Source organism: Pleurodeles waltl, chromosome 1_2 (assembly GCF_031143425.1).
Source record: "Pleurodeles waltl isolate 20211129_DDA chromosome 1_2, aPleWal1.hap1.20221129, whole genome shotgun sequence".
Lineage (NCBI taxonomy): Eukaryota > Metazoa > Chordata > Amphibia > Caudata > Salamandridae > Pleurodeles > Pleurodeles waltl.
Genome location: NC_090437.1, coordinates 396,174,080 through 396,192,001, shown reverse-complemented (window position 1 = coordinate 396,192,001; position 17,922 = coordinate 396,174,080). Strand labels below are relative to the sequence as shown.

Sequence of the window (17,922 nt, the reverse complement as noted above, 5' to 3'; positions counted from 1 at the left end):
GGAACAAACAAACTCCTGAAATAAAGATTATATCCTCACACATACTTTTGAGAAAGAAACTCAAAACTTTCCCTTTCTCTTAATGTTCCTTTATCTAGCACCCTTATAAGTTCCTAGTAAGAAGTACCCTAGGTACATAGGGCATGGGCACCAAAGAGGGTCCCAATGGCTTCAGCATGTATTGTGCCACCCTCAGCGACCCCCTCACCTAGCTCATGAAGACTGCCATTGTAGGCTGCATGTCTTCGTGCAGCTAAAGTGAATGCGACATGGCACAGAGCCTGTGTGCCATGCCCCCTAACACTGCATGTATATATATGTCACCCCTACAGCAGGCCTTGCAGCCCTAAGGCAGGGTGCCCTATATAACATGAGGACAAATCTGCAAGAGTAGATATGCCCCTGCTATGCCTTTGTCGATTCAGAGATCTAGTAGGAGCTCAGGGAAGCCATTTAAAGTACATATGCTGGACACTGGTCTATACGAGGTCCCCAGCTACATGATGGCTTCAATGAAACTAGGGATGTTTGGTATCAAACATCTCGTATTAATAAACCCTCAGTGATTGCGGTGATGGATTTATTAGTACATTCACCCAGAGGGCATCTTAGAGGTGCCCCCTGAAATTCCTACCAACACTAGCGTGAAGGCTGACCGGTCTTAACCAGCCTTCCACCAACAGACATGTTTCTGACACCCAAGGGTGAGAGCCTTCGCTTTCGGGCGGTCAGGAACAAAACCTGCTCTGGGAAGGGTGTTACACACCCCTCCCAACAGGGTGACCTGCAAATATGCATTCCAGGGCATGAGGGTTCACTGCCCTTGGTATGCAGATTTGGCTTCCCGCAGAGGTGAGGAGATGCCAAACCAAAAATCATAAATATGTTGGTAGACCTGCAGGTCAAGTAACTTAAATAATCTACTCGACCTAACTGTAATGTAGTGTAAACTGGTCTCAAATTGTGTGATCCTAGGCAAGTATTTTATTTTATACGTGCCTTTTTCTTCATTCTCACATATGGGTGTACGTTCAAGTATGTGAGTTCAGCATTGCTGCTCTACAAAGAAAACTCTTTTGTTTGATTAAGTAGACTAAACGTTTGTTCCATGTATGTTACGAATCTAACCCATATATGGCGTACACATGATCCTTGACTTAGTTTACTAGTAGCATTGCCATCAAGGGAGGAGTATTTCTCAGTTTGTTTAAACACTCATTTTTAGTATATCACTAAAGCATGATGTGGTAGTGCACTGTCATTTACAGAGAATACGTTTCCAAGAAATCTTCAAAAACCTTCCCACTAAAATGCAGGTTTACTGATAAGATTATATGGTGCTTTAAAAATCATGTGTGAAAATTGGATTTCAGAAAACCTATCATTAGCACATCACCAGGTAAAGTGTACTGATTTGTTTTTATTCTATAAAAATATTTATTTCATCACACAGATGTACAAAAATGTACTTTCACAACTACTGAAATATATTTTGAAATGTTTGTACAGTTGACTTCGGTATTTAAATGTTGTGTGTTAGGAAAACCCTGACACCCTACAGCCTTTCTTTTCACACTCTTTGTACAACATGCCAGACAGTTCACCTTACACAGTCATGGAAATCTGCAGTCAGAAGGAAATTCATTGTAAAAAGACACTGACCTTTGACCTCTGTCTGCACACACAGCAAATGTGACAAGATAACAAGATTGAAAGGCATCTTTTTAATCCTTCACTTTCTGACTGAATAGAACATGTGGGGCGAGGAGGTCCTAAAATAGCTCAACCAGATAAAATGTGACTCCCCATAGTGAGTGGACGAGTAGATTTTTCAAGGCCTGCTGCTGTCTCTTTGTGCATGCCCCCCCCTCTACTGAGACCACATCTGGTGACAGAAACACAACAGTCCAGTAAACCTCTGCACCCGGCCACCCCAGACTGAGGAGAAGAGGACCACAGGTGTCCCTTCGTCCCGAGCATCGCAAGACGTTGAACCCTATTGTTCACCTGGACTGTCCCCACAGTCCCTACCTGCATCTTCTTCCTAACTGGATTGATTCCCCATTGACTTCAATGGGCACCCGCCTCTGAACTGCACCACTGCACCCGGCCACCCCTGTGCCGCCCGCGGTGACCTGTTGGTGTGGCCTAGGACCCTGCCATATACGCACCTTAAGCCTAGAAGATTGGTCCTGTAAGTCGCTGTTGATTACCTGTTTGCCATATAGGTTTTTACTCTATATGTTAACATTGCAGCTTCAGTAAATTGCACTGTCGGCTTTTCAAAACTGTAAAGATTTGCAAAACATACTTATTTTATTGTATCGATTCTGATGGCTAAGTATATATAAAGATACCTGTTATTTTTATAAAATGATGTAGCTCTTAATATTGAGTCGTGTGTGCCATTTATTGACTGTGTGCCTACTGTAGACTTCCTACACTCCTTTCTCATAAGCCTAAAGCTGCTTGACCACACTACCCCCTTGGCAAGCACCTTGGGATTGCTAGAGCAAGTCCCTTTCCACTCTTACGGGAACACTTGGACTCTTTGCATGGCATACCTCAGTTTGGTATACCATATAAAGAGCCACCTTCCTACAGTCTCCTACTATTTGACAGATTGAAGAGCTTTGATACGGTATGAAAATGTATTACAAACTAGTTGTCCTTTAGACAGATTTTCAACAATTGTAAAGAAAATGCATTTTTTCGAGAGAGTGGTGAATGATAGGCCCTTTTAATTCCAAATATGTAAACAATTTTATTGAATCTTTTGCAGGGTTATTTTTGGATAATCCTTCTCCGCTGTTGGCAATAGCGGCATGTACAGCTCTGGGGGAAATAGGCAGGAATGGACCATTGCCAATTCCTAGTGAAGGTTCTGGATTTACTCAGCTGCACCTTGTAGAAGCCTTACTGGCGAGAATACCATCTGGCAAAGAGACAAATAAGGCAAGATTATTTGAGTTTTCTAACTTTTTTATGTACACAGCCACTCAGAAAGAATTATACTGCCAAGACATGAGGAAGTAACATAAATGCAGGAAATTGGGTTACTGGTTGAGAGGGATGAAACTCTCAAGCAGCAACCACAATTCTTGTTAGGGCAAACCCCAGATTAACCTGTGCTTAACCTTCTGGTAGTTTGGCACAACAGCAGTTGAGCTTAATTTGGAGGCAATGTGTAAAGTATTTATGCACCACTTCAAATAGTAATAAAGAGAAGACACAACATAAGAAAAATACCACACCAGTTTGGAACAAGCATTGGCATAGCCAATAGGTCTCGCTTTTGGTACTTTAAGTGTTTAGCCATGCAGCACATTATCCTGGCCGGGATGGAAGGTGTACACCTGAGTACTGGCTCTGCGGAGGGTCCCTGGGCAGGTGTGCAGACCCCGGCCTGGATGAGGTCGATGGGAAACAGGGTACCAGTCGGGGGAAGCAGGAAGAGGATGACACAGGAGCAGAAGGGCCATAACCACAGTCCGGGACCAGAGCAGCCGGGTGATGAACAGCGCAGCGATGCCCAGACAGCCTTAATGCTCTTGGGCTTTGTAGCTGGGGTCCCAGATGTTGTCAGTGGGAACCACGCGAGGAGGGAGCTTTAGGGCTTGCTATGTATACTGTGTGGAGAGGGCACTGGTGAATAGGTAGGGGTCAGAGGTGTACAGAATAGAGAGACAGGAAGACAGAGAGGGATAGGTAGTTTGTGCAAGAAGTGCTGAATGAACTCCAAGCAGAGGAACAAAAAGAGTGTATGAGAAAGAGAGAAAGAAGGCGAGAGCAGGCGACAGACATAAAGAGAGAGCGCTTGTGTATGCAGAAGACATCCCAAGAAGAGGAAAATGGATTGAGGGATGGAAACCTTAAAAAGGCACGGAAAAGAAACTGTGCTGGAAGACCTGAAATTAAACACATGAGAGAGGTGGGAAGAGTGTGTGAGAGAGAGAGAGGGACTGGTTGCTCTTCCCAAAGAAACCTTATTAACTTCAAAGTGACGCAGTTGTTTAGAGAGGCAGTGACCACCCATTAGGTGACGGCAGTGCACCGAGAATGGGCACCGGACTGAGAGAGGCATGTGATCCGACAGAGAGAGCAAGGAAAGAGACAGGCTGTGCACATCATCTAGTTTCGGAGTATACGTGAGAGCAGCACTGAGACAAGTGGAAGGGGCACCCATAGAGGCGGGGGCTGAGTGGTGAACAAGTGCATAGCAAGAGGAGGTGTAGGAAGGCAGAATGTGTGAGCAGGCAGTACCGAGAGGAGAGGGGGAGTGTGATGGAGGGATGAGAGGGGCAGTGGGAGTGCGAGATGAGGGGGCAGTGTTAATGTTAGGGCAATATGAGAAGGGTAGTGGGGGTGTGGTGGAAAGATGACAGGTCGGTGGAAGTACAAGGAAGAGAAAAGAGGGACAGTGGGATTGTGAGTGAGAGATGGCAGTGGGAGAGTGAGGGAGAAATGAGCAGAGCTAACCAGAGACATTACACATCCTACATTAAATATGGACGCACACACTTTTTGGATAACTCGAAAATTATTGAAAAGATGAAGCAACATGATATTGTTATTTTCACTTTTGTGTCCAAATTAAAGCATCACCGTTCTCTCTAAACGCTTGGCTTTGGGCTTGGAAACTAGATAGCTGAGCAGGAGGAATGTTCCACGCAGTTTACACATGTCACCAATGTCTATTTTCCTGGTGTGGGAACCATGTTCCAATTGTCATTCTTGCTCATGTTTTCTCCAAAGTAAAAGACTGTGAAAGGCGCATGAATTGAGAGAAAAGTTACCTGGCTTCAATATAGTTGCCACCCAACCACATAGGATTCAGTCCTCTGAGAGACGCTCTGTCACGTGGTGAAATGTTCTGCTGCCCCTCACTCAACCTCGAGGTCATCGGGTCGCGCTAGAGTGTCATACGAGCTTCATTATGTCATGCACAGACTCACTCGTACCTTACAAATGCAAAGGGGCTCCCCTAGCATGCTTGCAGTCCAAGACTCTTATGACCTTCTATGACCAGTTTCCAAAAAGGTTTGTCATGTGACTGAAGGTCACATGGCAGCAAGCTCAGCAAACTCAATATCCCATGGCAGCTGAAAACGGTTGTCGATAATTTGTCGAAGGCTGGGCCTCGAGTACACTACATCAAAGTCACCATCTTGGAATGGGTGATTTCATAACACCGTAAAAGGCAAACAAGTAGGGAAACTGATTTAGAATGTTTTTATTTACTGTACCTGTAATAAGCTACAACCATTTTAAAACACACTCGCATTTTCTTAGCAAAAATATAGTTTAACGGATTCTGGTTACCAAACATATTGAACAAAGTTATTTGCACAGCAATGGTTATAAAGTGGCAGAAAGTATGGGCAGTTAGATCAGCCAGTTGGCACCCTGAGTTGGCCCCCGCTCTGATAAGAATCTCTTCAAGAGTAAGAAAAGAAATGTAACTATGGAAAACTCGCTCCACAAAGAGGCACACCGACCTCATTCTCAGAATATTTTTCTCAGCTTTAAACTACTCGAAATAAAGAGAAGCATGAACCGAAAAAATGTAAGCAATAATATTAAACACACAAATAATTCACAGTTAATACAACGGAATACAATAAGATCTAATTCAGCACATTTTGTTAATCACAGACAAAAACACAACAAGCAGAAAATGCAACTTAAATTACATCAGATTTAGTGTTTAAAAAGAAGTGTGACGAAATGTGGCGAAATGGACAGAAGAGCAGTAATACCTTGAACACCGCTAGTTGCCAGGAATGGGAACCACCCACCGAAAGGAGGTACAGATGTGAAAATTAGCCACACAAAGGAAGAGAATTTTGAAAAGCACACAAAGGAACAAATGGGAAACGAGAGGTGTGATCAAAGCCTACAGACAGAACACAGCATGTCTCAATGACAGTGCATGTGCGTTGCCTAGGCTCGACCTAAAAATAGAGTCAAATGTAATAAATTGTTTAACAACAAAACGGCAAAAATCCAATTAGTAGAACTGGAGATATGCAATTTTATAGATTTAAGTAAAAACGGGACAAAGTCACTAGGTCAGGCAGGCCGGATATTGAGACCAAGTAGGCCCACTTAACAAAGTACCTTAAATCCTTGTTGCAGTGCTTTGCTAGTTGTCGCATGTCAAAATGTATGGCGCAGTGGCGATGCTGGATAGTTGTGGGGCTGTGATGCAAGGTCCTGTGTCAAGGATGTGCCACGCAACGGCGGTACCATGGAGTTGCGGGGCTACAGCTCAAGGTCTTGCATGTGAGATGTTGTGTAGCAGCAGTTCCACAGGGCTGCGTTGTCCTGCATCAGGGATGCGTTGCGCAGCTGCGATTCAGATGCTGAGCAGCAAGGAGATACAGCACGCTGCGTCTGTCCTACCCAGAGGACCGCCATTGAGCTGGCAAGGAAAGATAACTTAACATAAAACTAGGGGTGCAGACATTGTATCCTGTCCCCCAACTTCTTAACATAGTAGTAGGTCTGCCACAGAATTATGTTAGGCAGCTCAAACTTTTTTGTAGTAATAAGAGAATTAGTGAAGGCACTAGTATGCCTGAACAAGAAAAAGATCCAGCCTTATATTTAAATCAGTTTTCTCTTTAGTGATCACTACCGTGGGTCCTTGTCCATATTAGTATGGGTAGATTGTCAAACAAACTGGGCATACTTCAAATAGATCACTCAGGTGCTATACTGACACAGCTTGCACTCATTGTGATAATAGACAAATTGTTCCCTCTCTTTTTGCCTGACTGGTGCAGGCTTTTTTCACAGCAACCCTTGTCTGTTGCTTTCTATCTTGTATCTCCAGGTGTTATTGCATCCAACAGGCTTCCCTTCTGGGCAGCAAAATTACTTTCCATGTCAGTTTTAGACACTTCATGTGCACATGCCCTAATGAATTAAATCCAGTGGGCAACTAATAGGTGTATCCCTATGCCTGTTGTAGTCACCATACTTCATACATGAGCAGAGTGCTCACACACAGTTTAGTAAGGCTGTTCCCCAGAACTGAATTGCTTAAACTATTCTGCTGTTGTAGCCATAACCCTTAACTGCTGCTCTTAAGCACTTACCCCTATTGTAAGTGAATGGTCTGGTTAAGTACAAACAGCTCACTGGACATGTTAACTTTTGCACTTTTAGTCTCTTCCATTCTCATCCACTCACCCTTCGTTCCCCACAGTTCCGTTATGTGGTGGTTGCTTAGGTTCGAGAGGGGTGAGAGTCACTGTGTACTTCTAGATATCATGGCTTGTAGTGGTGACAATTTTTTTTCATCTTTTAAAGGCAAAGGAACGAGCAATACAAACATTGGGATGCTTTCCAGTGGGAGATGCTGACTTCCCCCATCAAAAAAAATTATTGCAAGGCCTAATGGATTCAGTAGAGGTATGGTTCATTTGTGTACACAATTACAATAAATCTTACAGCAGCTTGAAAGTATTATTCATTAAAAATAATATTTTTAATCAACTTCAAAATTTGCTGTGATTTGCGCTGAAGAACATTATGACAAGTATCTCTACACTAAATGATGATTTTTAAACAGCAATATGCTTGTATGAACAATTATTGAATGGATAGATGTCAAGTTAATAGTATATATTTTAAGACCTTTAAAGATTGTGTAAAGCTGAGTAGAAGTAATGATTTTGTTGATTTGCCAGATGGCAATATCTTTTTCTGATGTATAGTTCTAACCACAGATTTCTCTCTCCTACAAAATCTTTGATGCGCCAGACTGTATCTGGAAATTTTCTCAGCAGTGCTTTTGCCCGCCATTAGATGGTGCCGCATTGGCTTCGTATTGACCCAGAAGTGACAGAGCGGGGCGTCATATAAGCCCCACCCCTTTATGCTGATATCAGTGCCTTTCCATTACACCTTTGAACTCTGGCCCAGAGCGTTCCTTTTTATTTTTTTCAGTTTTTGACAGTTTTACAAACAGGAATCCAGTTTGTATGGGAACTATGCTCCCGCCTAAGACTACAAGTTTCAACCATGCCATGATTCTCAGAAACAGATAATGGTGTTCCTTTGGTGTTTGGGCTCACAGTGCAACTCTGTTTTGTGGCGAGTGTGTCCTCAGCTGATCCACCTGAAGGTGATCCAGGACTAAACTTGAAAAAAAAAAAAAAGTCACAAACCACAAGTAAAGTACTTCTGCTCCGAGACAAGAATGCGGGTCTGCTCCTGAAGGGAGATACTGCAGCAGATCTTCAGGATGGAATTTATTCAATAAAAAGAAGTGCAAATTTAAGATGGTAGCGGGACTCTTCCCCATCCCGACACTTGCCATCTAAAGAGAAGTTGTAAGGGCATGAAGGAGTCAATCAGTCTCACTCACAATCCCTGAATGAGGAGCCGATTTTGCAGTTGGCCCAGATGCAAACCCGGAACAACGGTGATGCCATAGCAGGTTGAGTCCTATGCATACTGCATATTTTTTTCACTCTTTTAACTACAACTGGTGCACCTTTGGGCCTCATTGTAGGAAGCTGGCCTGGTGTGTGGTGGGTACCTAAAGTACTTACACTTTATACCAGGTCCAGGTATCCCCTCTTAGTGAAGTGTAGGCAGTGTCTAGAAGCCAGGTTCTCTAGAGGTAGCTGTGGATGAGCAGCCAAGGCTTATCTAGGAGGCATGTAAAGCTCATGCAATACCACACCACTGTCGTCACACAGCTCTTACACACATGAAAGAAAACACTCAGTTGTACAACAGTAAAGGTACTTTTATTTTGTGTCAAATCACCACAAAATACCAGAAGGGTAACCCACCATTAGGAGGGTACTAAATATATACACCAGCAATCAGAAATAGGCATAGAAAAGGTTAGAAAACAGTGCAAATAGCATTAACCAATACTGTCCCGGGGGAGTGGGGGGGGGGCGCACAAACTATGTACTACAAAAATGGAATATAAATAAGGTACCCACACCTAGGTAAGTAAAATGTGTTGAGGTTAGCTGGGAGTATTAGCAAACCACAGAGTTAAGTAACACAGTAACCCCCCAGCGACCAGGAATGCAGGAGTAAATCTCTAGATTTTCCCCAAACCACGGAAAAGGAGGAAAAGAAGAAAAAGAAAACACCCAGAGAAGACTGCAAGAAAACTAGCGGTGGATTTGTGAAGGAAGAAGACCTGTGGAGAGAGGGGACCAAGTCTAAGAGTCACAGTGAAGCCCAGGAGGAGTAGGAGCTACTACCCACCCAGCTGTGGTTGCAGGACTTGGTCAACTGTGATGAAGAACAGGTCAGCACTGCAGCCCTGGTGCTGGAGAAGAGATCCTGATGGATGCAGATGATTTCCCACTCTGGAAGGAAGATTGCAGATGGGTGCAGGAATTCCACCAACAAGACTTGGCAAAGGCAAGCTTGCAGTTAGTGGAAAGGTGGTGCTGCCGGGGACCAGCAAGGCCCAGGAGGACTCAACCCAGGAGGGGGAGTAACAGGGAGCCCCTCCGCATCAGAGAGTCCACAAGAGCAGAGGCAGCACCCACAGTAGTCCCACAGGACGGAGACGCAGGAGTCACAGAAGAAACCCAAGCGTCACTACAAAAGAGGATCCCATGCTGCAGAAGAACCACGCAGGAGGGTGTGCTCTGCAGGATGGAGTGCTGGGGGCTGGAGCTACACGTCGTCTGTAGATTCCATGGTGGAGATACAAACAAGACTTGGCAGCTGCAAGAGATGGGGTGCATGGGGGTACTGTCCTGAGTGGGAAGGCTTACCTCCACCAAATTTGGACAGCTGGCAGAGAGGACCAAGAGTACTATTCCAGACCACCACCCGTGATGCAGGATCCACGCAGCTCAAGATGAGGTGGGATCCACACAGCCGGTCATCACTTGTTGTATGTTCCTGCAGTTGCAAGGGAGTGACTCCTTCACTGAGATTCCTTCTTCTTGTGCAGGCTGAAGAGTTGCAGTCTTCTGAAGATGCACAGCCGGGGAAATGTTGCAAAGCTGGCGGAAGACGTGGAAACAAAGATGCAGAAGAGTCTTCTTTGTTGTGGCAGCATTTGTCGGTTCCTGGAGGGTCCAGTCGCGCTTCCAGTGGCCAGAAGTCGAAGTGGAGGTTGCATAGGTGTCCTGCTGGAATCTTGCAAGCTGAATCTAAGGACCCACCCAAGAGAGAGACCCTAAATAGCCCTGAAAGGGGTATTCGTCACCTAACCAGGTAAGCACCTATCAGGAGGGGGCTCTGATGTCACCTGCCTGGCCTGGCCACTCACATGCTCCCAGAGTTACCTGCCAACCTTGGAAACAAGATGGCAGAACCCAGGGACCCTCTGGAGGAGCTCTGGCACCACCCCTGGGTTGATGATGGACAGGGAGTGGTCAAAGTTTCGCACCAGAGCAGGGACTGGGGTTCACTGAACCGGTGTGGACTGGTTTAAGGAGAGCACCAAATGTTCCCTTCAAAGTAAACTAGTGGCTTGGGAGGCTACTCCTCCCAAGCCAGTCACGTCTATTTCCAAAGAGAGAGGGTGTTACCTCCCTCTCCCAAAGGAAATCCTTTGTTCTGCCCTCCTGGGCGATCAAGCAGCAGGAGTGCCGAAACTTGTCTGAGGGGTGGCAGTAGCTGGGCTGCCTGGAAAACCCTGTAAAACTGGTGGTAACAATGCAGGGGGGCTCCTCTAAAGAGCCCCCAGAGTGCTTGGCATCATACTTCTAATACATGCAACAGTATTAGGGTATGATTCCGACATGTTTGATATCGAACATGCCCAGGTTCAGGGTTACCATTATGTAGCTGGACATAGGTAGTGACTTATGTCCAGTACACGCGTAAAATGGCGTCCCTGCACTCACAACGTCTAAGAAAATGGATCTGGAGTTTGTAGGGGCACATTTGCTAGTGCAGGGTTGCCCTCACACAGGTACCTGCACCCTGCCCTCTGGGCTGAGCGGGCCTGCCATAGGGGTGACTTATAGTGACCTATGGTGAAAACGGGTGCATGCACCTGTTTCACGCAGGCTGCAATGGTAGGCCTGCAGAACCCTTTGCATGGGCTCCATATGGGTGGCAGAAAAACTTCTGCAGTCCATAGGGATTCCCTGGAACCTCAATGCCCTGGGTACTTAGGTACCATATACAAGGGACTTGCATGGGGGGACCAGTATGCCAATTGTGGAAAGAAAGAGGTACAATTTAGAGGAGAGAGCAAAACTACTGGGGTCCTGGTTAGCAGAATCTCAGTAGACACAGTCAAGCATACTGACAACAGGCAGAAAATGGGGGTAACCATGCCAAGAAAGAGGGTACTTTCCTACACTCATGGATCTGCATGGACCTCCAGTAACCTTTACAGCTGGTGGATTCATCCTCTGTGCCTTCTGATTCCCTACTACAGTCTCAGATTATGAACCAACTCAAGTACCGACTTCCATTCTGGCCCCCAAGACTTGCAACGGTCCCTCTTTCATCGATGCCAGTTCTGAGGTTGCAAGCATCAGAGGGGGTTCTGATGCCAACTCCATTCTTGGACCCCAAGCCGATTCGGTCTTGGTCCACACAGAATTCATGCTACGATTCCATTCCAGTGCACTCAGTTCCCGTATAGCCTGATTCAGACACTACACCTCTACTGCTGTGAAGCCATCCTCAGAGGCTTCATCAGCATTTTGGTTCCAATTCTGAGCAGCGTTTACCACCAAGCGGAGATGACAATGATGACGGCAGTGATTTAACCCCACATTATACTGATGAAATTTTATATATGAACTTGCAGAAGGCCAGTGGGCTTGATATTTCCCCTGATAGAGGGTTGATTTCCCTCCTTTGACTAGCAACAGTAGTGTGATGCTTTTGCAAAGGTAATTTTACATTATTTTGCATCTTGGAACTGCAGCTTCCTTCTGTTGAAGCTAAGACACGCATTATTATAGAAGTTTTGCAGTCTGGGCCTGCCTCCTCTGAGCCCTTGCTCCCGTTCATCAGAGCCCTATCCGATACCCTAATGGGCACTTAGTCTAAGCCAGTGGTTCTTAAACTTTCGACTTCTGTAGTCCCACACTGAATCATGATTGGAATCAAGGAACCCCCACTGAGTCATTATTGGACACTGGAGATGACCAGCCAAAGCAATTTCTACGATTTGAACTTCAAAATAATATACAAAAATAAGTACACACCAAATAAATGCTCAAATATTGAATTATTATTTTTAATTCACAATCCGATATAGAAAAAATGTTTTCACATTTTCGATTTTACTTCTAAGTCTATGCTTTATTAACTTTTTGTAACACAGTCACAGACCCCCTGAGTAGACCTCACGGACCACAGGTTAAGAACCACTGGTCTAAGCCTTTCTTTTGCCCCCTGGTGAACAGGCAAGTAGCCAGGCACCATAGACTGGCACCTGATGATGCTGATTTTCTCACACAGCACCACAGAAAACGTGGTCCAAACTTGGACCAGCAGGGTGAATCCTAATTGATTCTTAATGACAACCGGACAGGGAGTCAAAAAGGATTGAGGCATTCAGTAAACCAAATTTCCTTCTTGACCAGTCTAGCGCTGAGGATTATCAGCGTTGTTTACCTAGTAAGCCAATATATGCATGTCTCTGAGACATACCCATTGAGATGTTACCTGTGGTCCTTGCTGAGTTTAAAGACTCCCTGGTTGAAACCATTCAGAGTGGTCAGGATGTGGCCATATATGTCAGTCATGCTGACCTGGATAGTGCTGACTGCATGGCGCGAGCAGTCAGCACCTGTGTGGTACTCAGTCGCCATGCACAGTTTTATAGGAGATGTGCATGCATCACTAATGAATATGCCTTTTGATGGCTCCTGTATGTTTGTTGAACAAGCTGTCCCTTCTTGAGAATGTTTTAAGGCAAGTCGACCCATGGCACTTTCACCAGTTTCAGTCTTTCCTGGGTACTCAATAGGATAACTGTACAGAAAGTGCTAGGAATCTCATAACCCCCATCAGTCACCCCAGTCCTTTTGTGGCAGCTCACACTATCAGACAGGTACTGCGTGGATCACCTAGGGCATTAACATCTTCAGTCCCCTCCTCTGCAACATAAGTCTCCCATCTGCTTTAGTTTGCCATTAATGGTGCACAACCAACCTCTGGGAGGCAGGGTCGAACTCTTTCTCCCAGGCTGGCAAACCAGAACATCTGAAAGATGGGTCCTCTAGACCACTTAGAAGGGCTGTGCCCTTCCAGTCTAACTCAGTGCAGCTTCCTCTGACACCGGGCCGGCTCTGAGTAGCACCTTTCCCTCTTACTGCAAGATGTGCAAGCTCCAATTTCTATAGGGGCCATCTATACTCCAAATCAATTTTTATGGCGATTCAACAAGTATGTTTGAACATTGGAAAAGAGTAAAAGGTAAAAAATAGAAAGTAAAACAAAAAACAAGTATAATCAACATTATTTTTTGGAGACCACTTGTCCACATATTTTTAGTATCCTGTTTTTAAACTTGTCTTTATTAGTATTTTCCATACTTAAGAAATAAATTACCAATACAGCAAAACATTGCAGCAGTGTTAAACCCAAGGAGCTGAGCAGAATCACATTGTACCTGAGATGTCCCGCAGAGCCCCCACCCAGAAGGGGGTGCCCTACTCCATTAATAACACTCCGCATAGTAGCATAAATCACGGTCGGCTCTAGTACTGGTCCATGTACCTCCACAGAGCAGAGTCTCTGGCACCGTGTTCGCTACAGCGAGCACCTTGCACCGTGTGCATTCATCCATATATAAGGTGTAGAAGGCCCAGGGGAACTATCAATCACCTCAGTCACCACACTCAAACGTTCCATCATCTCTACCCAGAGTTCCATATCTCTTTCTGTGTTCTTGTCCGTACGCACTTGCCACAGTCTACATTCTTCTGCAACCTACCACTTACTTAGCTCCAATAGCTACCTGCGCATTAGCGGGGCAGCAGCTATCCAATGTTTTGCTATGTGTCTCTGGGCCAATACCTGACCCAGCAGTGAGAATCAATATCCCATTTTTCTCCCTGCTTTAGGGAGCAGCAAAAGTCAGAGCAGGCAACGGTCGACCGTTCTGTCCAGCTGCACTCCTGTGACCTCACTGAGTGTGTGCAGCACCCCAACCCAGTATTCATCCAGCTGTGGGCAGCTCCACATCATGTGTAGAAATTGTGCTGGGGATATTGCACGCCTGGTGACCAGGGAAAATCCTGTTCAGCTTCTGCTGTGTTAGACATGTCTGGTGCAAATAATAAAACTGCATGAGTTTGAAGTGCTTGTTACTTGCAGTGTCCTTCTCCTGGGCATGGGCCCTCTTCCTATCGGCATCTGTGAGAGGGTCCCACATATCTGCTGACCAGCTTTCTTGGACTATTCCCATTTCTATGCTTCCGTCAGCTAAAAGTGTAGCACATTGTCATGAGATGAGTCCCCTGCTTGTACCTTGATCCAGTATGATCCCCAATATACAGGATTCCTCTGGCTCATCAGGAAAGGTCCACCAGATCCACTGTGCCATGCAGGCAAGCGTAGCAAACTGCAGGAACTGCGCTGGAGCCACACTAAACAATGTGGCAGCTTCTGTCAAAGTAATGAAGGTGCCATTAAGATACAGGTTGCCTGCTGTCTGGCAGCCGCCCTCCAGCCACTGCATTATATCCATCAAGGACTGCACTTGCTGGAATGGTTTCAGCCACCACAGAGGGAGCAGTCATGCGTATGTGGCCTTTTGTAAAAAACCCTCCTGCTCCCATGCCACTGCCACTTGCCTCACTATGTGGGGGCAGTCAGCCTGCAACCCGGTGCCACTCATAAGTAGCTTGAGAAGGCCACCAAGCGGCCAGCAGTCACTTTTCTCAGTTGGTGTCTTTGACGCACCACAGAACAGCGTACTGCAGCAGTCCTGCAAAATGATAGAGCTGCAAATCTGGGAAACCCAATACATCCTCTTCGTGGCCCAGTTTCAAGATATCCAACTTGACCCCGCTCCTCTAGACCCCCCCCCCCCTCCCCTCCAACCCCACTAATATTACCAAAAGGCTGTTGAGTTCCATGAATATAGCCCTTGGGAAATCACAGAAAGAATTCTGCATCATATACAGACAGTGGTGAATGAGCACCATGTTGCTTGGGGTACCCTACCCATCACCGTCACCGGAAGTGTGTTCTACAAATGGACCGATGTACGTAAACCATCTATCACCCTTCCCAATATTTTGGTCACATTGGATTCTTGCCTCCTGGACAATTTGCATGCCAAGTACCAGAACTTGACTAGCTCCCAGGGCAGTCCAACCTCGGGGAGTTCCGTCGTTGGGCACCCCACAAGGCCTGCTAATGGGAACAGCACTGTCATGGTTCGGTTAAGTCCACTCAGTGCTGGAATCAAGCCCCCTGGTCTACACAAGTATGGGAGGGTTTCATTGACATACCTTTCAACACGATGTGCACCGTGGTCCCATCTCGCTAGCTCGTGCCCAAGGCACTCCACCTGGCGCTCTATTACCAAGGCAAAAAGGAGCGGGGACAAGGGGGCATCCCTGTCTTGTGCCTCTCTCCAAACAAAAGACCTCGGACACTACCCTGCCATCTGCACCTGCACAGTAGGGTTGGCATATAGGAGACAAAACCAGGACAAAAATTCCGGTCAACAGGACCTCCCATAACTACTCCCAACCCAGGATGTCACACCTTCTCAACGTGTAGCGCCACTAGCACCACCTCCAGGTCCATTGCTAACATCACGTGCGACAAACAACAGAGATTCATGTGGGTGCCACTTCCTGGCATGAACCCACACTGATGGACTGCCACCATCTGTAGCCTCATGACCAATACCTTGGAGAGGACCTTGACTTTCACATTTAACATGGAGAGTGGTCTATAAGCGCTTGGGTCCCTTGGGTCTTTGTCAGGGTTAGGGAGCATCACTATGAGTGACTCACGTACAGGCGCTGGTAGTGATCCCTGGCATTTAGCCTTCAGGAGCATCTCCCGGAGTTAGGGAGCCAGTAGAGTGGAGTAAGTTTGGTAGAATTCCACCTGTAAACCATTGGGACTGGGGCATTTACTGTGGGTCATGTCTTGTATCACTTATTGAAGCCTCCGCTTGAAGCATTCTCAGTATCCTTAATATGCACATTTCAGCTGTTGTAAGGGTCTTCCCAAACTGGTTATCTGTTCCAAAGGTGAGAAATCTGTAGTTATGTTTGCCTCGGGAGAGCAAGTTACTTATTGGTATTGCTCTTCTTGGTGGATAGCATATCTGTTTGCCGATTCCTTGCTGCCCTTCCACCTCCTTTTCTGTAGAGTGGGCTCCCTTTCTAAGAAGATCTCAAATTAGAGATCTGCACATTGGCACCTCCAGTTGTTCTGCGTCCGAGGGTGCGAAAAGAGTCAAGCAAGAAAATGACTTTGGAGCACAGGAATGGCGGTACTATGTGGCTCTGCTCTATCTCTTTTGAGGTGGAACAAAGACAATGCAGAGCCACACAGGGCCACCAGGTGGCATGCAGGATCACTGCTATGAAAAGTTTCTGGATCCAGTATAGTGCCTGGGAAATATTCTAAAGGCGATGAATCAGTGGTGGAATACGGTATCCACAAGAAAGAGCGATACTAAAAGTAAATGACTTGTTCATCTATACACATCCTTTCCAAAAAGATAAGGCAACTTAAAGCTTATGGTCGATGGCTTGTGTGGCTATAGATACACACGCTTTTCATAAGCCCGCCATCTAGTGTTGGATCCGGAGTGTTACTAGTTTTTTTTTTTTTTCGAAGAATCTTTTCGAGTCAGGGAATCGAGTGACTCCTCCTCTCAGTGATACTGCATATGTCCTTTGTTAGGTTGTTTTCTCTCCGCCGTCAGGTTCGGACGTGTGTTCCTCTTGCTCCTTTTTTTCCTTGGCTCTGTCTGCTCCGAACTGTTCTTTTCGTCTTTCTTTCAGCTATGGTATTGCACTCCGACTGGGTTACTCTCATTTGTGAAGTCGGTCTGAATTTCTGCTCCAGCAGCCGGCTCATCGCCCTTCAGGTGCCCTTGCCCGTCTTGGGCCTACTCCTCCACATGGCGTCTGACTATGCAGGGCTAATGGAACATACTCCATTTCGGTTTTGGCCTTGCACCAACCAACACCTGGTGTGTAATTTTGACAAATAGACTTGCAACGCTTGCCATTCCTATCGATCCAAGAAGATGCTCTGGGACTGAAGAGCTCATTGATTGGAGATGCCATCCAAGACACCAGATGACCTGCCAGATATCTTTGGGGAGCACGCGCAGGAGGAGCCAGAACAAAAGGTGGCCTTCTCCATCAAAGACTCGGAGTCCGACATACAATCCAACATTGAGAGCCAACTGGTCACCTGCATGCAACCTGTGAGTAGAACAACCTCTACTTCCTATTCAAAGACATTAAAAAATCTCCCCGCATCACATACTGCTTCGGGGTCGAGCACAGCACTCGACCTGAGTAGTTCTGCACCGAGCAAAAATGCCTCCACATTAGCTTCGGAGCCGACAGTTTTGCACCAACCTAAGACTTCGGTACCAAGAATTTCGGAACACAAGACTGTGCCTCATAAAGACTTCATTCCTTCTCCCGATACAACGTCACCAGTGTAGCTGGTTTTAGAGATTATGCGCGAGCTTTATGTTCAGAAAGGAGCAGGGAGAATTATTGCTTCCCCGTTCCAATTAAAAGGAAGTTAACCTTTCAAGAGGCTTTGGACACTGCTACTGCCCCGTAGAAAGCCTCTAAGAACAAGGCTCCAATTAAACCCCAGCCTTCTCTACCATATTCTCCAGTTCTTCCTTCCACCCCTACACCACGTCCTCAGTCTCCTACAACACCTTCGCAACCACAGTTTTCACCACAGTGTTCACCAGCACCACCAGAGGATGATTTGAGTGACACCTCA

At 46.0% G+C, this 17,922-nt stretch overlaps 1 protein-coding gene across 2 annotated transcripts in view; it reads left to right on the top strand.

Moving 5' to 3' along the window:
• ECPAS (Ecm29 proteasome adaptor and scaffold) overlaps nt 1-17,922 on the top strand; it is a 790,558-nt gene that overhangs the window by 323,681 nt on the left and 448,955 nt on the right. For both annotated transcript variants that reach the window (XM_069240017.1, XM_069240008.1), the window contains exons 22-23: nt 2,783-2,955; nt 7,318-7,419. In XM_069240017.1, the coding sequence (XP_069096118.1) occupies nt 2,783-2,955; nt 7,318-7,419 (275 nt within the window). The remainder of the gene's footprint in view (nt 1-2,782; nt 2,956-7,317; nt 7,420-17,922) is intronic.